Genomic DNA, 27,123 nt, shown 5'->3' with positions numbered 1-27,123 from the left:
ATCATCCAATTAGTGGTCCATATTCAGATTTTGTCAAATGTCATGCAAAAAGAAATTATAGTTGGGCTTTTTCAAACCTAGATCCAGAGTTCATGCACTGTATTTGTTTATGTTTCTTTAGTCTCTTAATATAGAACAGTACCCCTACCTCTGTTTCCCAGGCCAGGGAAAAGTTCAAGCTAGTTTCTTAATAGAATGTCAAGCAGTCTGTATTTTTCTATACCCTCTATTTTTTTGTAAACTGGAAAGGTTTAATTTGATTCAGGTTAAACCTTTTTGGCAAAATTATTTAAGTTATATTGTGTACTTCTTTCTGTATCCTATCAAGAGGCACATAAGGCCAGTTTGTACTATTATTAGTGATGCTAAGTTTGATCAATTAAGTAAACTGGTGTTTGCCAGATAGCTTGATTGTAAAGATACATTTTTTTTCATTTGTAATTAGTAAGTAATCTGTGGGTGATACATTGAAATTATGTGAATATCTTGTTCCTGAACAATCTTTTACCCAATGGTTTTGATATATGCTTGAAACGGTACTGAGGTTAGAAACTACAGGTTTGTCTAATTCTATTATTTCTCCCACATCTATTAGCTGGCATTCTTCTGTAAGGAAGAGCTTTCTTTATTCTACTTATCTCCCATAAATTTTTATTTATTCAAAGAGTTATACTCAAATACAGTATTTTTGGTTTTGATGTTTATGTTGACTCCAAATGTAATCAGTGTCAGCCTTTTCAAGCAGGTTCCTGTGTCCTCGTGACATGACTGTATTAGTACTTGAGCTCTTATTTGCTCACAAAGGTACACTTTATCCTAGGCTCACCTGGTATTTTCCTTGCCTCAGACCTGTAATCAGCCATTTCTCTAAGAAGTGAATGTTATTTAGAAACAAAGAGCTTGGCATTATGTATGTTCATAGCTTTTTTGGGGGGGTAGAATCACTTCAAGACTGGTTCAATGAATAGAAGTTTTGTTGTTTTGTTGGGGTTGTTTTTGGTTTTATTTTATTTAAATTCAAGTTAGTTAACATATAGTGTATTATTAGTTTTGGGGTAGAATTTAGTGATTCATCAGTTGCATATAACACCCAGTGCTCATTACATCAAGTGTCCTCCTTAATGCCCATCACCCAATTACCCCATCCCCCCACCTACCTCCCCGCCAGCAACCCTCAGTTTGTTCTCTATAGTTAAGAGTCTTTTATGGTTTGTCTCCCTCTCTATTTTTACCTTATTTATTTTTCCTTCCCTTCCCTTACATTCATCAGTTTTGTTTCTTAAATTCCACAAATGAGTGAAATCATACAGTATTTGTCTTTCTCGGACTGACTTATTTAGCTTAGCATAATACACTCTAGATCCATTGTTATTTCATTTTTAAATCATGAGTTCAGGGGCGCCTGGGTGGCACAGTCGTTAAGCATCTGCCTTCAGCTCGGGTTGTGATCCCAGGGTCCTGAGATCAAGCCCCACATCAGGCTCCCTGCTCAGTGGGGAGCCTGCTTCTCCCTCTCCCACTCCCCCTGCTTGTGTTCCCTCTCTCGCTGTCTCTCTCTGTAAAATAAAATAAAATCTTAAAAAAAGAAAAAAATATTAAAAAAATAAATCATGAGTTCATATTGGCTTTCTAAATTCAACTTTACCATTATAGATTTTTTCTTTATATCTTACATTTTGTATCTTTATCTCTTTTTCTTACACCATAAATCTTGTCGTCTGATAATACTAATATATTTACTTTTTCCTTTATCCTTGTGATATATAAATATAAAATAGTTTCAAATTTAATTATAATATTGTTACTATTACTAAACCTACTGGGTGATGCTTACTATTTTGTAGCTTTTCCTGCTTTTAAAATATTATCTCATTAAGGATGAGTCAGAGGACTGTGTTTATAAATTATTTGCAATAGCTATTTCCTTTATGGGACTATGTTACCAATTTGATAAACATTTAGACTCATTTGCTTTTTTAAAATATTTATTTATTTGAGAGAGAGAGAGAGAGAGCATATGAGCAGGGGGAGGGGCAGAAAGAGAGGGAGAAGCTGACTCCCCCTGAGCAGGGAGGGAGCCCGATGCGGGGCTTTATCCCAGGACCTGGAGATCATGACCTGAACCAAAGGCAGAGGCTTAAATGACTTAGTCACCCAGGCGTCCCTCATTTACTTTTTTATCTTCAGTCTCGGGGCTTATATCCTTGATTGATTTTTACTTTTTGGATATATAAAACATAAGTATGGTTCAAAAGTCAAAACCATACAAGGAGGTGGATTTAGAGGAATGTGGCTCTCATCTTTATCCCTTCTACCCTATTCACCAACTACCCCCTTTAGTAATCATTTTCATTAGTTGTTTTTTTTTTTTTTTGCCTTTTGGATATTTGTACCTCTTAATCCCCTTCATCCATCCCCCGCCCACCCACCTTCTCTCTGACAAACACCAGTTTGTTCTCTGAATTTAAGAGTCTGTTTTATTTGTTTTTGTTTGTTTTGTTTTTTAGATTCCATAGTATTTATCTTTCTCTGTCTGGTTTATTTCACACACACACACATCCATTATATATATTTTATATATCCATTATATATATAATATGTATATTATATATATAATATATGCATTATTTTCACATCTTCTTTATCCGTTCATCTATGGATGGGCACTTGGGTTGCTTCATTATCTTGGCTACTGTAAATAATATTGTAAATAATGCTGCAATAAACATAGGGGTGTATATATCTTTCTCAGTCAGTGTTTTCATATTGCTTGGGTAAATCCAGTAGTGGAATTACTGGAATTATATGGTAATTCTATTTTTTAATTTTTTGAGGAACCTCCATACTGTTTTCCACAGTGGTTGCACCAATTTACATTCTTACCAACAATGCATGAGGGTTCCTTTCTCTCCACATCCTCACCAACACTTGTTATTTCTTGTCTTTTTGATACTAGACATTTGGCAGGTGATATCTGATTATGGTTTTGATTTGTATTTCCCTGAAACTAAGTGATGTTGAGCATCTTTTCACGTGTCTGTTGGCCATCTGTACGTATTCTTTGGAAATTGGAAAAATGTATATTCATATCTTTTACCCATTTTTAAATCAGATGGTTTGGGAATTTATGGTGTTAGGTTGTATGATTTATGTATTTTAGACATTAACTTATCAGATTAATATCTTCTTCCATTCAATAGGTTCCCTTTTTGTTTTGTTGATGGTTTCCTTTACCATACTTATTAGTTTGTTTTTATAACAGCTTTATTGAAATATATTTCACATACCATACAATTCACCTTTTTAATGTTTTTTCAATGGTTTTAGTATATTCACAGAGTTGTGTAACCATCATCACTATCTAATTTCAGGGTATTTTCACCACTCCAAAAAGAAACCCCATGGTAATCACTCTTCATTCCCTCCCATGTCCCCACATCCCAGCCCTAGGCAACCACTAATCTACTTTTGGTCTTTATAGATTTGTCTGTTCTGAACATTTTATATAAATGGAGTCATATAATATGTGGTATTTTGTGTCTGGCTTCTTTTACTTAGCATAATATTTTCAAAGTTCATCCTTGTTGTAGCATGTGTCAGTGCTTCATTTCTTTTTTTTAAGATTTTATTTATTTATTTGAGAGAGACAGCACTAGCGAGAGAGCATAAGCAAGAGGACTGGATCCCAGGACACTGGGATCATGACCTGAACCGAAGGCAGATGCTTAACCACCCAGGTGCCCCAGGGCTTCATTTCTTTTTTCACTGAATAATATCTCATTGTATATTTATACCACATTTTATTTTTTTATTTATCGGTTGATGGTCATTTGGGTTGTTTCCACCTTTGGGCAACTATGAATAATGGTACTGTGGATATTTGTGTATATGTTTTTACGTGAACATATGTTCTCATTTCTCCTTATTATATACCTAATAGTAGAATTGCTGGGTCATTTGGTTTAACTTTTTGAGTCATTAGGTTTTTATTTATCTTATTGTGTGCTTAATTTGACAAAAGTAAGAAACTATGTGTTTAATATTCTTATATATCCTTATTTCCCTCTTTTGTTCTTATAAAAAGGGTAGCATACTCAGATACCTTGTTTTTAACTTTGGGTTTTTTGTTTTTATTTTTGCTGTTGTTCTCTGTTATACACCCTGAAATTCATAATGCATTCTAGAAATCACTACAAAAAAAGTTTGTAGGTATTTTCCTAATTCTTTTTTGACTGTATAATACTACATTGTTTGAATATACCATTATTTACTCAACTAGTCCCCTATTGTTGGATACTTTGTATTTCTAACCTTTTGGTATTAAAAAATTGTGCTTCAGTGTTTAACCTTGTGCATATGTTGTTTGGTACTTGTGGAGGTGTGTCTTCAGGGTATATGTCTAAAAGTAGAATTTCTAGGCACAGGGTAAGTGAATATGCAGACTTGTTAGATCTTGTCAAATTCTCCTCCTCTAGTGTTGTATTGCATTAATGCCAGCAATGTAGTAGAGTATCTATTTGCCCCAAAGTCTCATCAACAGAGAATGTGGTCATGCATTAGGTTTCGCCAATGAATGGTATCTCAGTGCAGATTTTAATTTGCATTTTTCTTCTTTGAGGAAATGAGCAGTTTTTCATATATTTAAGAGTATTTGTTTATCTATTTCTGTGTCTTGTGTGTTTGTGTCTTTTGCTCCTTTTGTTCTAGGCTTTTTGAGGACCAAGATTTTTTTTTAAGATTTTATTTATTTGACAGAGAGAGAGAAAGCAAAAGAGAGAGAGTAGGGGGAGTGGGAGAGGGAGAAGCAGGCTTCAGCCGAGCATGGAGCCCAATGGGGGGCTCGATCCCAGGACCCTGGGATCATGACCTGAGCCGAAGGCAGCCACTTAACTGACTGAGCCACCCAGGCACCCCAAGGACCAAGATTCTTGAAGTAAGGCAGTAGCCAACCTTTGGGTAGATGGAAGCAGGTGCTTCTCACTAACTGCTAGCAGGATAATCCTTAGCTCAGTCCTTGGCTCCTGTCACATACTAGGAATCTCAGAAAATCAGAGCAGGAATAACTATTTTAGATTAGCTAGTTCAGTCCCCTCATATTATAGATGAATAAATGGAGGCCCAGAGAGTGGGAGGGACTTTCTTCAGTTCACACAGAAAATCAGTGGTAACGTGGAACTTGAACCCAATTTCTCTTTCCCCCAGGGCAACTTCAAATTAATATGCAAATGATTTATGTGCTGATTGTTATACTTTCATTGAAATTATCACAAACAACTTTTTGGGAAGAAACTGCCTCGTGATGTCCTCTATTAGCCCAAATTACAAATATTGGCAATAAATATAAAAGGCATCCTCTTGTTAATTCTGCCTCTTTATCTATATTAGTGTCTATAATGCTCATTTGTTATAGAAGTATAAGAAAAACATAGAATGTCAGCTGCACTGAATCTTGGTGATGTCTCATTATGTCACAGGGAAACCTGAGATCCAGAGATGCAGAATTTATCACAGGGGGAGACCAAGAGGGCCATTTAGCCTGGAGCCTCACCTTCACTAAAGGCTTCAAGTTTAGGTATTTGAGATCTTCTCCAAATGAGGTTAAAAATGTATGACTACTGCATTTTTTTTGAGTGTCATGATAGCTTTATTTTGAAAAACAGACACATATAAAATGCATTGCAATTTCTCTAAGCTTGTTGTCTCATTTCTGTACTTTTTAATATACCAGAAGAAGCCTCAAGAGTGACCTGCCCATGATTGTCAATAAAGCTAGTAGCAGAACTGACACCAGAACCCAGATTTGCTGACCTGTAGTCAGAGTGCTTTCTGCTGCACCATAATGCTTCATAAGAGCCAGTTTCTGGCCTTTTACAAGTCAAGTAAATTCATCTTCATCCACAACATTGAACCCTCTGGCCAGAAAGCACCACCCATGCCACTTAAATGCACCATCTTGGAGCTCATCACAAAGCCTACTCTCTATAATACTGTCTTTCCTGCCTGCCATACCCAATTAAAAAGTTGGCCACAATCTTCATAATAACTCCCATTTCTTGAGAATCTCCTATGTGCTATGCACTTTATCTGTGTTCACTCAAATCCACAGAACAGTCCTGCGTGGTGGGCAATACTATTCTCATTTTACAGATGACTAAACAGGCTAAAAGATTATACAGCTAAGTAAATGGTACAACTGGGATTTAAAACCAAGTTTATCTGACTGCAAAGCCTGCATTCAGCCCATTTTACCCGGTATTACTCTTCAACTGAGATGCATGATGACTCTGGGAGGATATATACAAGGGCCAAGGCAAAATCACCTTCTTCATAGAGCACTCAGACTGTCCAGGATGAAACAGTTGGTGGCTGGGACATAAGGAGATGACAAACAGTTTCTCTGCGATGCTACCCTGTGGGCCAGTCCTCTAATAGAAACTCTTCCTGAAAACCCAGAAGTTACTTACTTGACCAAGTGTCTTATAAGAAGTTCCAGCATCTCTCTGTTCTTTTCGGGTAGCTTATATACCAGGGAGTGAATAGCTCCCAGCCGGTAATCCAGGTTGTCGGACTCTGAGAGAGAACAAAGAGAAATAGTTTTGCCTTTTGGGCAACTGGATCAAGCAAACTCTCATACACACACACACACAAAATCAGAAACACAGAGAGATGAAAAGAGACAGAGAGATAAACAGGCAAAGGGAGATCAAGAAAAAAAGACACTGAGATGGAGAGAGAAAGACAAAAGAGACCAAAAGAGAGATAAAAGACAAAAGAGACCAAAAGAGAGATAAAAGACAAAAAGAGAGATAAAAACAAAGAAATAGGCCTAGAAAAATAAAAAAAAAAAAGAGAGAGAATAGAAAGATGAGAATATAAGACCATCTCTGAGGAAGTCAGAGTTCTAGGTATAGCAGGTTGTCCCTAAAGTTCCACATGTAACTTGCCCACCCATCTTTCTGTGGTGCTGGGAGGTATACTGCTACCTCTGGGTTTATGTGAAAATCACTGAGAGAGCTCAGAGTAAAGACCAAAGGTCTCTTGCCTCAACAAAAATTCATTATGAGGTCAAGTCTTCTCAGTCTTTTTCCTGCACACCACAGAGAGCACAGAGCAGGAGAAGGGTCATGTAGAGATAGGGAGGGATACTCATATACTGGCCTCAGCCAAAACTTTTAATACTTCTTCAGCTGCCACATTTTGGAGTGATTCTATATGCCGTATTTCCCATGCAATGCTCCACTTTCACCCTCATTTTTATCATCTAGGAAATGTGATTCTAGCACTAACAGATTAGGAGTAATAATTCATAGCACAAATGAAAAGCATTTGAAAAGGCAAAGTTATGAAAAAATCTAAAACAGCAACTATTATGGAACCATTTTGGTGCCCCCTAGTTATGTGAACCAATGCTCTTATTCTGATTGAAGAGGCACATTCAGTCAATAAAGCCCTCACACCTGTCACATCCTCATGTTAGCCAGTTTTCTCCAACCTACTCAACTTACATTGATTTATGAAAAGTAATATAACACTCGAGTTAGACAGCAAGCAAGAATACTCTCATTTGGCAGTGGACAAAAATCTATGGGTATGTTTTGTTTTTTCCCCTCACTTTCTCTCATTTTTCTAGGTTCATTGCTATGAACATTATTAAAAAGCCAAGACAACACAATTAACTAGTAACATAAATACTTACTGGCAGCCGAGACCAGCTCTTTGTGAAGTCTATAGGTCATGACAGGTTCAGAGAGATTCCTGAAATTAATGAAGACTGTAAGTTCCTTTGGGGAGGGAATAGCTGGGTCTTAGATTTTCAGTTCTGTGGACAGCAAGGCTTGTTTCTGATCCCTAGAGCTTAGTGTGTGACTACATACATTTCTCTCTTCACCTGAAACATTGTCAGAGGAATGCTACTTACTAGTAATTCAATAGAATACCTGCAAAAGTAAAAGCCAATTAGTCCTGCAGGGTCTCTAATTAGTTCCCAAAAGTGAAAGGAGTCACAAACCAGTACTGAAAAATTCCAAAGTGAACCCACTCTGAATGCTGCTATAAAGTCCTTGCAGTTTGATAGTTCCTTAGTTTTCAAAGTGTTTTCATATCTGTCCTCCCATCTGATCCTTCCAATGATCCTGTGAGATGGAGCACTTATTCAAATCCCAGTTTAATGGAGGAGAAAACTGAGGCCCAATAGGTTTCTTTATTTAGTAAAAAAATATTGGCTGAGCACCTACAGGTACCTGACATTGTGCCAGATATTGAGGCTGCAGAGATGAGTAAGACAGACCCCAAACCGCCAAGGAACTAATAGTCTAGTTGAGAAGAGTGCCATATACAAAATTTACAATGTAAAAGGACCAGTGTGATGATAAAATAAAGATAGGTGGTGCATAGCTCAGAAAAAATAATTCACTTACAATAATAGTAAATGCTTCACTGTTCTAAGTGATTTGCATATATTTACTAATTTAATCCTCATGACAACCCTGTAAGGTAGATATTGTTATTATATCCATTTTATAAATGGGGAAACTGAAGTTCAGAAAAGTTAAATAATTCATCCAAGACCATGCACAGCCAGTAAGTGGTAGAACTAGGCAGTCTGTCTTGAGTCTATGTTCTTAATCACTGTTATACTGCCTGCCACTATTATTATTGTAGTAGTCCAGTTGAGAGATAATAAAGGCCTAAACAAAAACAGTGGCATCAAGGATAGAAAGAAATGATGAGGAGAATTATTTAAAAGACATTAAAGACAGAACTTCTTCAATGACAGGTATACTGGTGAGGGAGAAAGTCATCTGGTTTATGAGACTGGATAGAATAGAAATGGATTCAGAAGGAAGTAGAGATGCTAAGCCAGAGGGACTTTTGGGATAGCCAAAGGGAGATGTCTATCAGGCAGATGGATGGAATGCCCTTCTAGATCTGAGAAGTAAATATGAAAATCATAAACCTAGGTGAGTGGTTAAAACCATGAACACAGGTGAGTGGTTAAAACCACAAGAACAGATACCACGGCTCAAGGAGAGATGGCCAACTCACCCAACAGCTACACGGGGCCTTCCATTTATTATTTGTCCAGAATAGTGTATTAAAAAAGACATGGAATTGTATTAGTTATCAGAATATAAAAATTTGAGATATTTCACAAAAGATCCATATTTTCTACCTCTACTGAAAAATGGAAAGATCTGGCTATATTGGGCCCATATGGTTATTTGTGGAAGTAAATATTATTGCTGATTATATATAAACAAAGGGATCACTATGCAAATACAGGTTCAATATGCAATGTTTTAATATGGAAGTAGTCTGCTTCATTCATTTTCGTGTCCTGGACCCTGTGGATATTTGAATTTTCCATCCTTCCATTATAGGAAAAAGAGAGGAGAATCCTGGAAAATATCAGGTAGAAAGTCCATAAAGGGGACTGCTAAAAATGGTCAAAAAAGGTACGAGGAAAGCCAAAAGCAAGTGATATATTAGAATCCAAAAGAGGAGAAAGTGTCAAGGAGGGCTCATTAACAGCTTCAAATGCTACAAAGAAATCAAGTAAAGACTGAAAATTGTACATTGTGTTTAGCACTGAGGGAGTCACTAGTGACCTTGGCAAGAGCAGCTGCAGTGGAGAAGTGTTGGGAGGGAGACTGCAATGGGTTAAGGAGCAAACTGGGAGATTAAGAAGTAGAGACACTGGGACACCTGGACGGCTCAGGGGGTTAAGTGTCTGCCTTTAGTTTAGGTCATGATCCCAGGATCCCGGAATCAAGTCAAGCATCGGACTCCTTGCACAGCAGGGAGCCTGCTTCTCCCCCTGCCTGTTGCTCCCCCTGCTTGTCCATGCACTCTTTCTCTCTGACAAATAAATAAATTTTAAAAATCTAAGAAAAAAAAAAGAAGAAGTAGAGACACTGTGTGTAGATTACTTCATATACTGAAGCTTGGATAGGAAGGCATGAAGTATCTCTCTTATTAGGCAATCTCATCCAAGCTCCTTCCTCCCAATTACCATATATATTTTCAATGATTCACAAATTTTTAGCTCAAGCTCAGATTTCTTCTCTGAGTTCATTCCCATATATGCAATTGCTCACTTAATATCTTGCCCTGATTTCTTCAGACACCCAAATTTGACATATCTAAAGCCCAACTTGTCATCTCCCCTACATCTAGTTTTTGTCTTGTGTTTCTCAAATCAGTAAATATATGGCCACCATTTCGTTGTATGGGCCATAAACATGGAAGTCATTCTTTTATCTCCATCTCCCCCATTCTCATATCTAAATTTACTCCCTAAATTTCTTAAGTATGCTTATTTCTACCAATCTACACTGTTACTCCTTAGTTCAAGCAGAAGCATCATCTCTTTCATGCACCACAGCAATAGCCTACTAATTGGTTTCTATCTCTACCTACCTATTGATTCCCTCTAATCTGATCTCTATATGTTTTTTTCAAAATGCAAATCTCATCATGTAACCTACTGCTTAAAATCTCTCAGTTTATTCCCATTCCTTTTAAAATAAATCCAGACCCCAATGGGGCGCCTGGGTGGCTCAGTCATCAAGCGTCTGCCTTCGGCTCAGGTCATGATCCCAGGGTCCTGGGATTGAGCCCCACATCAGGCTCCCTGCTTGGCGGGAGGCCTGCTTCTCCCTCTCCCACTCCCCCTGCTTGTGTTCCTGCTCTCGCTGTCTCTCTCTCTCTCTCTCTGTCAAATAAATAAATAAAATAAAATAAATTCAGACCCCAATTCTTAAAACATCCCATACAACCTTGCATGATCTGGCTCCTAATATCTCTCCTTCCCTCTCTATACTACAACACACCACTTATACTGGTACATGTAGAAGGGGTCATTCTCTCATGCTTCAAGGCCTTTGCGTATATAGTTCTGTCTGTCTGGAACTGCCACCTCTCAGCTGACTCTAAGTTACAATTCAAACCTCAGTTCAAAAAACAACCAGAATAAACCAAGTCTTCCTATATATGTCTTCATAACACCTTGCACCTTTTCTTCAGAGCACTTATTATGGTTTGTGATATTTGTATGATTATTTGTTTTTTTCTGCTCTCCTAACTGGACTATAACTTTTTCAAATTTAGAGACCACATCTATTCACAATTGTATACCTACTGCCTAGTACCATGCTAGACATAGACTAGATACTCAGGAAATGTTTATTGAATAATTTAGGAAATGGGAGAATGAATTTATTCATTTATGAAAAAAGACACAGGTCAAAGTGATGTGCTTTACAGGAGCATATTTATATGCTGAGAAGAAAGAGCCAGTTGAATAAGAAAGATTAAAGATATTAGAGAGAGAAAGGATAGTTTTTAGGGTACTTTTCTGGAAATGTTGGAATAAGGGGCGAGTTAGGTATATATAACACAGATGAATAGTCCCTCTCTGAAAATACTAAAGTATTTGAGAAACCTAAAGGGTGTTAACTGGCTAGTGCATATTAAATGCCCATACATTACGTCTTAAGGACAAATCTTTTCTTGGAGGTATTGCTCATTCAGGTTTTCAGGCTTGATCTTCCCATCTTTCAAAAGGGCCACACTGCTTATTATGGGATGAGTTGGGAAAGATGTAATGTGGGGAGGTACTTAACCTATATAAATCTTTGAAAAAAATTGACTGCTTTGAAAAAGGCTAGAGACATAGAATCATTTACCCTCACTAATCACCACCAGTCTTCTAAAAGTATGCATAGTATATTGCTCTCTGTCTTCACTAAAATTACCCAAGCAACTCCAAGAAGGTCATAGCCCCTGAGGGTGGGAAACAGGAAGAAGATGTTCCAATACCAATGGCCTATATGTCAGAGATAGTTAGGTTCAAATAATATGAGCTGTGAGCATGGATATTACTTAACAGGAAAGGAGGTGCCTTTCAATTTCCTCTTCTGTAAAATTAGTATGATACCACTTACCTAACAGTATTATTGTAAAAAAACAAAACAAAACAATGATATTATCAATGTAAGCAACTAGAACACTGCTTAGTACAGTATAAACCCTCTAACAACAATACATTTCTTCTTTGGCAGATGCCAGAGAAATACTGCCGGAAAGAGCATTCATGTTTATATAAAGTTCTAAAATGATACTACAGCAGAAGGTCACTTAACAGCAATATCTGGGACCCAATTTATTTTGGATTAATGATATTCAAACATCTATCTTAAATGCCTAAAGAGTACAATAATTGAAAAAAAGACATTTAGTAAATAATGTATGGTACATACTATTGGACATAAAGAATAGTAAGAAATGAATGAGTTTAAAAAGTATATGTCCCCCCTCAAAAAAAGTATATGTCCCAAATATTTTTACATAATATAAATTTATGCCAATCAACTAAATGATATATTCATCACCACTGTGCATCACCAAATTTTGCTGATAAGGTAAATTTTGTTTTCCTATTGCTCTCAATTCACTCAGTTCTAACATTTGTATGACTGCATTTTCTTGTTCTTTTTATTTCTATTATATGGATGAAAGCATGAAATATGATGCATAACACACAGACACAAATATTATGTTTGTCAAATGCAATTTAATGTTTCAAAATAGTTATTATTCAACAAAACATGTTAACAACCTTGAATTGTCATAAATCCTGATATTATTCATGAGCACATTGAGACATCACTCTATCTATGAACAATGGCAAAACTTCCATTACTTTAAGGAAAAGCCATTTTTCAATAATTCTATTATTTTGATGCCTTGCTTGCCTAAATTCCCAGGTTAAAAATTTTACAATACACATTCTTTTTTGATGGAAATCCTTTTCACTCTTTTTTTCTTTAGCAACTCCAACCTCCTGAAACTGTGACCACATAAGCTCCAATCTCCACCTAGACAAATTTCATCAACTATGAAAAACAAAGTCCCAAATTGTATCAGGCATACCTGAGGTAGAATTTCAAGGAGCTGGTGATTGTCTTAATGTCCCAGTCACTATTATGAAAATCAACATCTCCTGGGCATTTAGGATCTAGTTGAGGGAAAAAAAAAAAGAAAAAAGTTAATGTTCTAAAAGTTCTTACTGTTTACCCCTTTAAAAGAAAAATAAAGTGGGTAGCCTAGGTGGCACAGTTGGTTAAGCATCAGACTCTTGGTTTCTGCTTGGGTCATGATCTCAGAGTAGTGGGACAGAGAGCCAGGTTGGGCTCTGTGCTCAGTGCAGAGTCTGCTTGAGACTCTATCTCCCTCTCTCTCTCTGCCCCTCCCCCTACTTTCTCTCTCTCTCTAAAGTAAGTAAAATCTTTAAAGAAGAAAAAGAAAAAGAAAATACATTACATTAAATGATAGTCACTCTACCCAGTTTTCAAGAGATGAAAACTTTGTACAACGACCATGTCTTTGATGTCTTAAAAATTCCCTTGCATTCCATTCAGGCATGTAAGAAGCTTGGAAGTCATGTCTTCCATCCACACAAGAAAAAAAGTGTAACAAACTGAAAATCAACTCCTCTTAGATCCATCAGAGAATTAAGGTCATATAACAAACTACTGTCCTTAAAACTGAAGAGAGAGGCTGGCAGATCCAGAAAATCAAAACTTACTAGAACAGAAGCCCAGGAGCAGAAAACTCCTTGGGAACCACTACAGGGTTAGGAAAACCTAACCTGCAATTGATTTGATAGAGGCTCAGTGTGGACAAGTTTGAGAGTTAAAAATTTTAAGGGGGCTTGGTTCTAGGGGGACCTGCACACTTTTGTGAATTTTACCTCCAGGAGCCCTATCAGGCTCTCACAGTGAAGATCTGAGAAAAATTCACTCATGTTTCTGTGTTTCTTTTTAATAAAAGAGAGGATAAGAACCATACGATCCTCTCAACTGATGCAGAAAAAGCATTTGACAAAATATAGCATCCTTTCTTGATAAAAACTCTGCAGTGTAGGGACAGAAGGATCATACCTCAATATCATAAAAACCATATAGTAAAAACCCACAGTGAATCATTCTCAATGGAGAAAAACTGAGAGCTTTTCCTCTAAAGTCAGGAACACAACAGGGATGTCCACTCTCACCACTGTTGTTCAACATAGTACTAGAAGTCCCAGCCTCAGCAATCAGACAACAAAAAGAAGTAAAAGGCATCCATGGGTGCCTGGATGGCTCAGTTGGTTGAGTGACTGCCTTCGGCTCAGGTCATGATCCGGGAGTCCCAGGATCGAGTCCCTCATCGGGCTCCCTGTTCAGCGGGGAGTCTGCTTCTCTCTCTGATCCTCCCCCCCCATGTGCTCTCTCTCTCTCTCTCATTCTCTCTCTCAAATAAATAAGTAAAAATCTTTAAAAAATAAAAAGAAATAAAAGGCATCCAAATCAGCAAAGAAGAAGTCAAACTCTCACTCTTCACCAGAAATGGCCACACTGGTGGTCCCAGCTATTTCAGACCTGGATCCTGTTATATACATAGGGAAGAGGGATGTGACCTTATAAAAGGGTAGAGACTACTTTAGCAGCTTAAAGTAAATCCATCTGTGGTCAATTGGTTCTCCCTGGATTCAAATTACATCAAGATTATTAATAACACTTATAACCCTGAAGCAATAGTTCTGTCAGCGAATCTACCCAAAGTATACATTAGAATAGACTCATCTACAAATACATCATCACAAAAAAGGAAAAAAGTTAAATGCTAAATAATAAGGAAGTAATCTGATAAATATTGGTCCTTTTATTTACCATAATATTATAGCCATTGAAATATTTACAAAGTATTTTTAACCATATGTGAAATGCATATGTCAAGGTAACGTTGGCCATGTAAATCTAAGTCTGTCTACACATCCTCCAGAAAACAACATGGAACCACCAGAAAAACAGGGCTACACAAAGCCATGCCCTCCACATAATAAAAACATAGAAAACACCCAAATTCCAAATCACTTGAAAGTAGGAATATAAACATTAAATCCCAGGGAGCTATCACTAACATTCCTTCTCCACAAACATTTGCAGGGAGCAAGCGAAATGCTGGGAAAAGGTCATTCATAAGAAAATAAGGGGTCTGGAGGGCTAAGATTAATCTGAAACCAGCACCAGAAAGACAAAGTCTAAACAAACTATAAAAATACTGAAAAATAGGGTAAATCAGAGCACTTGTGGAAGAGTGTTCTAAGTGATCTTCAAAAAGAAGTCATGGAAGGTATTGCTCCTAGGAAAGGAAAGGGCAAAACATAATGGAAAGACATCAGCCAAAGAGAAGTGAAGCAAAAGAGGAAAATTTAGGAATGGGCAAAGATCTACCAGGCAAATGCAATCAGTATCAGGCAAAGTAGATTTCAAGCCCAAAAGCACTAAATGAGACAAAGAACACTTTTAATGCTAAAAACCTTACTCAAAATGAAAGCAAAACAGCTATGAATATCTGCATATCAAATAACATGGCAACCAACTTTATAAAACAAAAATACAGAATACAAAAGGAGTCATCAGTAGGGACTTCCAGGGGAGATGGAGGAGAAGGAGGACTCTCTACTCACCTCTCCCAAGGATACAACTAGATAACACTTGCACAGTGCAAACAACCCAGAAAAGGACCCAACGACTGGCAGAATAACTCCATAACTAAAAGTAGAGAAGAGGCCACATTGAAGAGGGTAGGAAGGGCAAGGATTCAGTGGGAACCTAAACCCTGTGGGTCTGAAAGCTGGAAGGAGGGAGCTGCAGGCTCAGAGAGGAGCAAGGAACAGACTAGCACACTGGGGAGCCTACAAAGGGAAAAAAATCCTCATAGAATTTGGCTTTGAAAATCAGAGGGGCGGAATTTTGCGAGTGCTTATGACCAGCAGAACTTAAAGCCTGGAACTATAAAAATTAGCAGGCTTGGCTCTAAGAAGGCAATAGGAAGCTGAGCCCCTATCCTTAGAGACAGCACAGCAAACAGCTCATGGAGATACAGCTTGGAAGCAGCAGTTTGAAAGGCACCTGGGGCTTACAAGAGGGAGAATTAGTTACTAATCTCAGAGTTCACTTGAGGGACTTCTCCAGGAATGAAGGAGCTGGCAGGTGACATTTCCCTTCCCGGTCCAAATTCATAAATGCACAGCCACCTGTGGGAACTAGTGCAGCACCAGCACTCATTACCTAACTTAATTACACCATAGCACATGTCCCCAGCCAGACCTCTCTCAGTCCCAGTGCTACAGATCCCCTCCCCCAGAAGACACATGCAAACCTTGCCACCCCTGGATCTGTCAGCCTCTCAGAGAGGATGTACACAACTTGTTAAAACCGCACCTGCTGCCCACCATGCTGTATGGAGCAGCCAGCTCCAGTCTCTGTGGCAGATGTGCATCCCCAGTGGAGGAGGGCCAGTGTGAACAGTTTATGGCACTGCACCCCCATCAGTCCACTCAAGTTTTGTGCAGTGGCCTTGGCCAGTTTCAGTCTCCACAGTGGCTGAGCATCCCCTGTGGTGGAAGACAAGTGCCACCTAGTTAAAAGTGCACACTCTGACCACTACTTTCAAGAGCAATAGGTATAGCTGACTTTCCTAAAACACAGAAACAGACACAGAGAGGTAGGCAAAATGAAGAGAGAGAAGATGTATCACAAATGAAAGAACAGGGCAAAACCACTGCAAGAGACCAAAGCAAAAGGGATGTAAGTAACATGCCTGATAGAGAATTTGAAATAATGATCATAAAGATACTCACTCAACTTAAGAGTGGAGGACATCAGTGATATTCTTAATACAGATATAAAAAAAAACAATTAGAGATGAAGAGGACAATAAATGAAATTAGGAACACAATTGATGGAATAAATAGCAGGCAGGGAGATGCAGAAGAATGAATTAATGACCTAGAAGACAAAGTAATGGAAAGTAAATAAAGATGAACAAATGAGAGAAAAAAGAATTATGCAAATTGAAAATACACTTAGGGAAATCGGTCACTCTATCAAGCATAATAATATTCACATTATAGGCAACCTAGAAGGAGAAGACAGAGAAAAGGGGGCAGGATATTTATTTCAAAAAATAATACCTGAAAACATCCCTAATCTGGGGAAGGAAAAGGATATCCAAATTCAGGAGGCATAAAGATCCACGAAGACACATAGTAATCAAAATGAAAAAAAGTAGTGATAAAGAAAAAAAATTAAATCAGTAAGAGAAAAGAAAACAGTTACATAAAAAGGTAACTACATAAGGCCATGAACAAATTTTTCAACAGAAACTTTACAAGCCAGAAGAGAGTGGCATAATATATTCAAAGTGTTAAAAGGGAAAAATCGATAGCCAAGAATACCCTATCCAGCAAGGCTATCATTCAAAGTAGAAGGAGAGATAGAGTTTCTTAGACAAAAACTAAAGGAGTTTTTGACTACTAACACAGCCCTACAAGAAATATTAAAAGGGACTCTTTGAGTGGAAAGGAAAGATGAAAAGTGAGAGTATTAAAGAAGGAAACACAAAAGCAGTAAAAATAAGTAATTCTGTAAAAAAAAAATAAGTAAAGGGAGTCACAAAATAAAAGCATGTAAAATATAACAACATATACCTAAAATGGGGGGGGTAGTGATGAGTAAAGAAAGGTTTGAAATGTAAGCAACCATCAACTAAATATAGACTGCTATAGGCAGAAGATGTTATATACAAACCTAATGGTAACCATGAATCAAAACCATTAGTAGATATGCAAAGAATAAAGAGAAAGAAATCCAAGTTTATCACTAAAGAAAACAAAGAAACCATGAAAGATATAGTAGCAATACTTCTATCAGACAAAATAGACTTTAAAACAAAATCTATAAAAAGAGACAATGAAGGAAACTATATAATAATAAAGGGAAAAATCCAACAAAAAGATATAACCATTGTAAGTATTTATGCACCCAAAATAAGACCCCCCACATATATAAAACAGTTAATGACAAACCTAAAGGAATTTATCAATAGTAATACAGTAATTGTAGGGGAATTTAAAACCCAATTATATCAATGGAGAGATCAGCCAAACTGTTTGGCTTAAGGAAGGAAATAGTGGCTTTGAATGACACACTGGACCAGATGGACTTAAAAGATATATATAGAACATTCCATTGTAAAACAGCAGAATACACATTCTTTTCAAGTGCACATGAAACGTTCTCCAGAACAGATCATGTATTAGCTCACAAAACAGACCTCAACAAATATAAAATGACCAAAATCATACCATGCACCTTTTCTGATCACAATGCTATGAAACTAGAAGTCAACAAGAAAATTTAGGAAAGACCACAAATACATAGAGGTTAAACAACATGCAACTAAACAATGAATGGCTCAACCAGGAAATCAAAGAAGAAATAAAAAAAAATTCCATGGAAAAAATGAAATTGAAAACACAATGGTCCAAAACCTTTCAGGTGCAGAAAAGCAATACAGGTCTACCTCAAGAGACAAGAAAAATCTCAAATAAACAACTCCATTACACCTAAAGGAGCTAGGAAAAGAAAAACAAAACCCCAAACCAGCAGAAAGAAAGAAACTATAAAGATTATAGAAGAAACAAATGATATAGAAACTAAAAAAACAATAGAACTTATCAATGAATCAGGAGCTGATTCTATGAAAAGATACATAAAATTCATAAATCTCTGGCTAGACTTATCAAAAGAGAGAGAGAGAAAGGACCAAAATAAATAAAATTACATAGAAGGGAGGAGAAATAACATCCAAAACCACAGAAATACAAACCATTTTAAGAAATTATTATAAAAAACTCTATTCCAACAAATTGAAAAACATACAGGAAATGGATAAATTCCTAGAAACACTTAAACACCAAAAGTGAAGCAAGAAGAAATAGAAAATTGAATAGACTGATATCAGCAAGGAGATCAAATCATTACTAAAAAAACTGACAAACAAAAGTCCAGGACCAGATGGCATTACAGTTGAATTCTACCAAACATTTAAAGAGTTAATACCTATTCTTCTCAAACTATTCCAAAATATAGAAGACGAAAGAAAACTTCCAAATTCATTCTATGAGGCCAGCATTACCCTGATGCAAAAACCTGAATAAAGACAAAAACAAAAAAGAGAACTATAGGCCAATATCTTTGATAAACACAGATGGAAGATTCCTCAACAAGATATTACCAAAAAGAATCCAACAATACATTAAAAAAATCATTCACCACGATCAAGTGGGATTTATTCCCAGAATGCAAGGGTGATTCAATATTTGCAAATCAATCAACATGATGCATCACATCAATAAGAGAAAGGATAAAACCATAGAATCATTTCAATAGATGCAGAAAAAGCATTTGACAAAGTACAGCATACATTCATGATGAAAACCCTCAACAAAGTAGGTTTAGAGGGAACATGCCTCAACATAAAAAAGGGCATATATGAAAAACCCACAGCAAACATCACACTCAATGGAGAAAAACTGAGAGCTATTCCCCCTAAGGTCAGAAAGAAGACAAGGATGTCCACTCTCACCACTTATATTCAACATAGTACTGGAAGTCCTAGCAACAGCAATCAGACAACACAAAGAAACTAAATGCATCCGAATTAGTAAGGAAAATGTAAAACTTTGATTATTTGCAGATGACATGATACTCTCTATAGAAATCCCTAAAGACCCACCAAAAAACTACTAGAAGTGATAAATGAATTCAGTAAAGTCACAGGATACAAAATCAATGTGCAGAAATGTATAGCATTTCTATACACTAACAATGTGGCAGCAGAAAGAGAAATTAAAAGAAAAATCTCATTTACAGTTGCACCAAAAATAGTAAGATACCTAGGGTTAAACCTAACCAAAGAGGTGAAAGACTCTGAAAACCATAAAACACTGGTGAAAGAAACTGAAGATGACACAAAGAAATGGAAAGACATTCCATGTTCATAGACTGGAAGAACAAATATTGTTAAAATATCTATAATACCCAAAGCAATCTACACATTCAAAGCAATCCCTGTCAAAATGCCAACAGCACTGTTCACAGAGCCAGTACAAAAATCCTAAAATTTACATGGAACCAGAAAAGACCTTTAATAGCCAAAACAATCTTGAAAAATAATGGCAAAGCTGGAGGCATCATAATTTCAGACTTCAAGTTATATTACAAAGCTGTACTAGTAAAAACATTATGGTATTGACACAAAAATAGACACATAGATCAATGTAATAGAAGAGATAACCCAGGAACAAACCCACAATTATATGGTCAATTAATCTTCAACAAAGGAGGAAAGAATATCTAATGGGAAAAAGACAGTCTGTTTCACAAATTGTATTGGGAGAACTGGACAGCTACATGCAAAAGAATGAAACTGGATCACTTTTTTCCACCACACACAAAAATAAACTCAAAATGCATTAAAGACCTATATGTGAGACAGGCAACCATAAAACCAGCAGAATACACAGGCAGTAATCTTTTTGACATTAGCCTTAGCAACATTTTCTAGATAGGTCTTTTCAGCCATGGTAAATAAAAGCTAAAATAAACTATTGGGACTGCATAAAAATTAAAAAAAAAAACAAACAACTTTTGCATAGTGAGGGAAACCACAAAGAAAATGAAAAGGTAACCTACTGAATGGGAGAGAACATTTGCAAATGCTATATATGATAATATTCAAGATATATAGAGAATGTATGCAACTCAACACCAAAAAGCCAAATAATACCAATAAAAAATGAGCAGAGGACCTGAATAGACATTTTTCCCAAAGAAGATATACCAATGGCCAACAGACACAGGAAAAGATGCTCAGTATCACTAATAATCATGGAAATGCAAATTAAAAACACAACAAGATATCATCTTAAATCTGTCAGAATGGCTAGTATCAAAAAGATAAGAATAGCAATCTCACTCCTGGATACATATCCAAAAAAATTGAAATCAGTATCTCGAAGAGATATCTGCAACCCCCATGTTCATTGCACCACTATTTACAACAGACAAGACTTGGAAACAGTCTTGTGCCTTAAGTGTCCTTCAACAGATGAATATATAAATAAGATATGATATATATATATATATAATAGAATATTATTCAGCCATGAGAAAGAAGGAAATACTGCCATTTGTGAATTGTGACAACATGGATGGACCTTGAAGGCATTAAGCTAAATGAGGTAAATCAGACAGAGAAGGACAAATATTTTATGATACCACTTATATGTGGAATCCAGAAAAAACTGAAGTTGTTTTTCTTTCAATTTAATTTTATACAGGTTATGTATATATTTGGAACAACATTTTGGAAGTATAGAAGATACACTATGTAAAAGAAGTCTCCTCCCACCCCGGTCCCTAATTGTCCAGTTCCCAACCCAGGAAGCAAACACAGTTACCATTTTCTCTACTATCCAGTTCTTTCTTTTGTTGTTGTTGTTTAATTGAAGCATCGTTGACACATAATGTTACATTAGTTTCAGGTGTACAAAATAGGGATTCAACAAGTTCATACATTATGCTATATTTACAAGTATAGTTAACATCTGTCAGTACACAATGATATTACAATACCACTGACCATAGCGATGCCTGGGTGGCTCAGTCCATTTAGCGTCTGACTTCAGCTCAGGTCATGATCTTGGGGTCCTGGGAACAAGCCCCATGCCAAGCCCTGTATCAGGCTCTGTGATCAGTGGGGACTCTGCTTGTCCCTCTCCCTCTACCCCCTCTTGCTCATGCTCTCTCTCTCTCTCAAATAAATAAAATCTTTAAAAAAAAAACCCGAAATAATACCACTGACTATATTCCTTATGCTCTAATTTTTATCCTCATGACTTATTTACTCCATAACTGGAAGCCTGTATCTTCCACTCCTCTTCACCACTTTTTGTCCATCTCCCTACTCCTCTCCCCTCTAGAAACCACCAGTTTATTCTCTATATTTATAGGTCTGCTTCTGCATTTTGATTTATTTGTTTGCTTTTTAGATTCCAAATATAAATGGAATTATATGGTATTTGTGTTTCTCTGTTGGCTTATTTCACTTAGCATAATATCCTCTAGATCCACCCATGTTGTCACAAATGGTAAAGTCTAATTTTTTATGGCTGAGTAATATTCCACTGTATGTATATGCCACAACTTCTTTATCTATTTACCTATCAATGACAGTTGGGTTACTTTCATATCTTGGCTATTGTACATAATGCTGCAATAAATATAGGGATGCATTTATGCATTTATCTTTTCTACTTGGTGTTTTCATTTTCTTTGGGTAAATACCCAGTAGGTGAAGTACCGGATCATATGTATTTCCATTTTTAAATTTTTGAGAAGCCTTTATCCTGTTTTCCACAGGTTGCACTGATTTACATTCCTGCTAACAGGGAACAAGGGTTCCCTTTTTCTCCACATCCTTACCAACACTTGTTATCTTGTATTTTTTATAAAAGCCATCCTAACAGGATTTTTAAAAAACTGAACTCATAAACATAGAGGGAATGGTGATTTACCAGGGGCTGGGGTTGACAGAATTGGGGAAGTGTTGTTTAAGGGTAAAATCTTACAACTAGTAGTTAAATAAATTTTGGAGCTTTTAAAATTTTTTTTATTTATAGATTTTTTTTAATTTATTTATTTGAGAGAGAGAATGAGATAGAGAGAGAGCACGAGAGGGAAGAGGGTCAGAGGGAGAAGCAGACTCCCTGCTGAGCAGGGAGCCCGATGCGGGACTCGATCCCAGGACTCCAGGATCATGACCTGAGCCGAAGGCAGTCACTTAACCGACTGAGCCACCCAGGTGCCCCTAAATTTTGGAGCTTTTAGGCACACCAAGTGAGTATAGTCAACAATACCATGTTATAAACTTTAAAGTTGCTAAGAGACTAATTCTTAACAGTTCTTAACAAAAAAAGAAATGATAAATGTGTGACATGATAAAGGTGTTAGCTAATGCTACTATAGCAATAATATCACAATATATAAATGTATGAAACCAACCATTGTATACCTTAAACTTATACACTGTTATATGTCCATTATATTTCAATTAAAAAAAGAAAGAAAAAAAAGACAAAACCTCATCATAAGCAAGGCCCTACCAAGAGAGTACGTACATGTTGAATACTTGCTGTCCCAAGAGGAGGTGGTTACAGATTTGAGCAGAGAACACTAAGAAATCAGGTAGGGCACTCAGAAGTCTCTATCCAAACACCAACCTTTTGAGGATAATTTAACTCAAGAGAAGAAATAACAGCTTCCTTTTAGACCTAGCAAGTGCCAGCTGACACATTCTCAGTGGGAACTTTCCTTGAGCTATATAAAGACTATGTGTAAAGAGAAAAACTAAACCCTTAGGCAATTCCATTGGACTTGGTATAGTTCCTTTAAAAATCTGACAACGACAGACACAACATATTAGATCCACACACTAGAAAGAAAGCCTCAGCAGTAAATGATGAGGCCATGAAAGAGATGGATCAGCTTGAAGCAGCCATCCCAAACTGTTGCCATATCTTTACAGGTTCATTGGACATAGTCAAAATAATTGCCCAGAATAGTTCCTTCCTTATGGAAGAGATGACTGAGGAAAAAAGACTGACGAACCTAGATACCAGAGGAACAACTGCATGATCTGACCAACGACCAGAACAATTGATAATGCTAATGGATAACACTATCTTAAAAGAGTCTTTAATGAAAAAAAGCAAAGACTATGACTGGTTTTGCTCATATTTTTATCCTTTGCATTTATCACCATGTTTGACATTTAGTATTTATTCAATACACATTCAACAGAAGGACTTAAGATAGGCCCATATAACAGGAAACACTCATAGGGCAGCAAGAAGAATCTCTGTCATGTTGATTTAATAGGCCAGCATAAAGCAATGTGGTAAGGTCAGGGCAGAAACAAGGGACTACATGTAAACAAAATCTCTGTGTGTGAAGGTTACCAGTGTGACTTTGTATACTTTCTTAAATTACTGCTACTTCAAATCTAAAATACCTTTAAATGTAATTTCTACCATTATTTTTGTATTAGTAAGAGAGAAGAAAACTGTCAATTATACTGACATACCATCACTTATGAGATAAATCTCAATTTAATAAATGTGAAAATGTGAAAAATGTGTGAGTCTTAGAATCAAGGAAATATGATATTTATGGTTGCTGGGACTGGCTCTTTCCCAGTGTGGGTATAGCTACTCATAAAGAGGGTCCAGTGACTGAGACTTATGGGCAAGAGAGGCCCTAAAAGAAACCAGAAGTGCATTGTGACCAGGAAAAGAAAAGTCGAAAGAGGGAGAGAAAATGAAGATAGTTATGATTTAATAGCAGAAAACATGGTGTTGATAAGAGAAAAGGAATTGGAGAGTCAAGGGCCCAGCTTGGAAGAGTTACAAATGAAGAAAGTTGCCTATTGATCTGGACAGTCTTTGAGATGATGCCTACAATTGGGCCCCTGGCAAACAGCCCCTCAGTCCTGACATTGTCCCCTGTTCCAAATGTTCCTACACGGTTTCCCAAATGTTGATGAAGCATCTATTAAGCTGACGGAACTATAATAATGCCTATTCCATGTTTTAGATGGTGCTGACACAGGACTTAGGACACAAACAACAATATTCCAGGACATCATACCCTGGGGAATTCTTGTAAGAGCATGATGACATAGGTGTTATACAAATGTAGATGCTAAAGGATTATTCAAAGTCTTAAGAACATACATGAAGATAAAGTATTAAAATACAGTGGAATAGGGATAAGTATACAATTAAAAGGAATGAAACATTTTCCCAGATGGCTTTAATTTGGGGAAGGATGGATATTTTATTGGTAAACAGAATCATTATTTTATAAATTTATTATATAAAATCTTGAGATAAATTATCCATTCTCTGCTTGATAATTTGTGGTGAAAAAATATAAAACTGGAGAACAATATGGAGTGGTAAAGTTATGTGAAAATCTGGACCTGGCAACCACTCTCACTAGGACTTATCAAATAAAAGATTTTACTTTATATACCTCCTTATTCTCTGCTTTTGTTTGATTTAACTTCTGGGATGTTGACAAAAGTGATTAGGAATTATTTGTAACAATATTTAGGATATCTGAGATGTTCTATGTGTGTGAAAATTTTGCTTGTTACGATGGATTATGTTCAGTACGTGAATTGTGGCTATGCTTCTTTTTCTTTGATAAAAGTCTATGATCAGATTTATTCTGCAAATAATTGGGTGGGGGGATGGGTTAGCCTGGTGATGGGTATTAAAGAGGGCATGTACTGAATGGAGCACTGGGTGTTATACGCAAACAATGAATTATGGAACACTACATCAAAAAGTAATGATGTAATGTATGGTGATTAACATAACATAATAATAAAAAAGAGAAAAAAGGAAATTACATAGCTTTAAAAACCTGGATAAGTATTAAGCACTGTTCTTGGTATATATTATCCTGCAAGGACCTTTTTGTCATGTCTAATTTCAATTGCTCAGATTAAGAGATGGACATGATTTGTGGTCTCTTACCCGCTATGTTAACCCTTACAGAACAAGCCTTCTCTGTGAGTTCCTTTACTCTGGATTCAGACTTGAAAACCTCCTCTTTTGGTAAGGAAATGTGGGTTCTCAAAGAGGATTCTTGAAGACCCCCAAGGTGCTTACAGTAAATAAGAAGGTATGTTGATACTTTTTGGAATCATACCCTATTTCTGGCATATAACCATAGTGCTGGGCCTCAGTAGAAACAATTTCCTTTTCAGTCTTTCTGTAACTCAACTGACAATGGCTATGGGCACTGTACCATAAAGAGTGACAATTATAGAGAGTAATGAACTAAAACGACACTGAAATAATAACGGCACAGATAAAAGCATCAAATGTAAAAAAAAGTTTGCAGAGTCACACAAACAAGTTTCAATTGAGTAAAGAAACCAAAAATTGGCATTTAAATATTAAGGTTTATAAAACATATTTAACACATGAAATTGGGTGAGGTAATAAATAGCGTATTACATAGAATCTGATATATGCATACTGCATATGAAAAAATAAAAAGAAAACAGGATGTCAAAAGTAAAATTATACTAAAGAAATAAAAAGGGAACTGGGGTGAAACTGCACATTAATCAATCAAACTCAGAGCTTTGAGTTTCCATCTTCCACTGTGTTATCTAAAATTGCCTTTGGAATAACCCCACATCTCACTAGAAACCATGCAGAACTATGCCCTCTGAAATGAATAACATCATTCATTTATTTATTCAACACATGTTTCTGAAGTAATTTTTCTGTGCCAAACACTATTTCAAGGTTCTAAGAACATAGCAGTAGATAAAACAAAATTTCTGTTCTCATGGAGCTCAATATATGGTTCATTTCATAACTCTTCACCAAATGAGTTCAAGGTCAATAGAAAAGAATGCCAGCCTTCATCTTGGAACAAGAAAAGCAATGGTTATGGAGCATCATATTACTAAAAAGGCACAATACTGTTCTTCCAAACTGAATATAGTTCGTTACCAAGCTATTTTGGGGGACAATAAGAAACATAGGAAGGATACAGTATCTTAAGGATGTCAACAAGGAAGGCTTCTAGGAGGAGATGGGACACTTGATGGATATCAAAGAATTATCAAGGGTTTTTTGCTTTTTGGTTTTAGGAATTATCAAGTTTTAATGCTGTGATGTGTTTACTTGTCACTGGCCTTCAAAGAATATTATTCCTGCTGTTACGATTTTGCTCACTATCCTTTCTGCTTGAAACATTCCTCCCATATTCAGCCTATTCAAACTCTACCCATCTTTTAAGGTCACCTCAAATTCTTTCCTTCCTTCAACAAGAACCAATAATAAAATCCTTAAAACAAGAAAAAAAAAGGCACAATGTTTGCCAGGTTTTCTAGGATACTTCTGGAGTGGCCAGAGGCAAGTCACAGAAAAAGCTTCCATGATGAGGAGAGGTAGTTAATTAGATTATTAAGTAATTAGATTTAATTGGAACAAGCTGAGTCTTTTTAAGGGTCCACAAAACCACAGAGAAAATGCAAAGCTAATATGAAGTATGCTAGAGAATAAGGTCATAAAAAGTTATTGTAATATGTATATATTGTCAAGAAATTATGCAACAATTCTGTAAAGAGAAAGAAGGAAAT

General features: G+C 36.5%; 1 protein-coding gene across 2 annotated transcripts in view; it reads right to left on the bottom strand.

Annotated features, from left to right (window-relative positions):
- OPHN1 (oligophrenin 1) overlaps positions 1 to 27,123 on the bottom strand; it is a 486,250-nt gene that overhangs the window by 107,390 nt on the left and 351,737 nt on the right. For both annotated transcript variants that reach the window (XM_028126580.2, XM_088028996.1), the window contains exons 15-17: positions 12,934 to 13,018; positions 7,697 to 7,755; positions 6,465 to 6,570 (exon numbers count right to left, since the gene is read on the bottom strand). In XM_028126580.2, coding sequence (XP_027982381.2) covers positions 6,465 to 6,570; positions 7,697 to 7,755; positions 12,934 to 13,018 — 250 coding nt within the window. The remainder of the gene's footprint in view (positions 1 to 6,464; positions 6,571 to 7,696; positions 7,756 to 12,933; positions 13,019 to 27,123) is intronic.

The sequence above is a fragment of the Eumetopias jubatus genome, unplaced genomic scaffold, assembly GCF_037043125.1.
Source record: "Eumetopias jubatus isolate StellerSeaLion01/CBP00866 unplaced genomic scaffold, mEumJub1_p1.0 scaffold_11, whole genome shotgun sequence".
NCBI classification, from domain to species: Eukaryota; Metazoa; Chordata; class Mammalia; order Carnivora; family Otariidae; genus Eumetopias; species Eumetopias jubatus.
The sequence above is the reverse complement of the archived record's forward strand: the minus strand, read 5'-3'. Positions and strand labels throughout refer to the sequence as shown.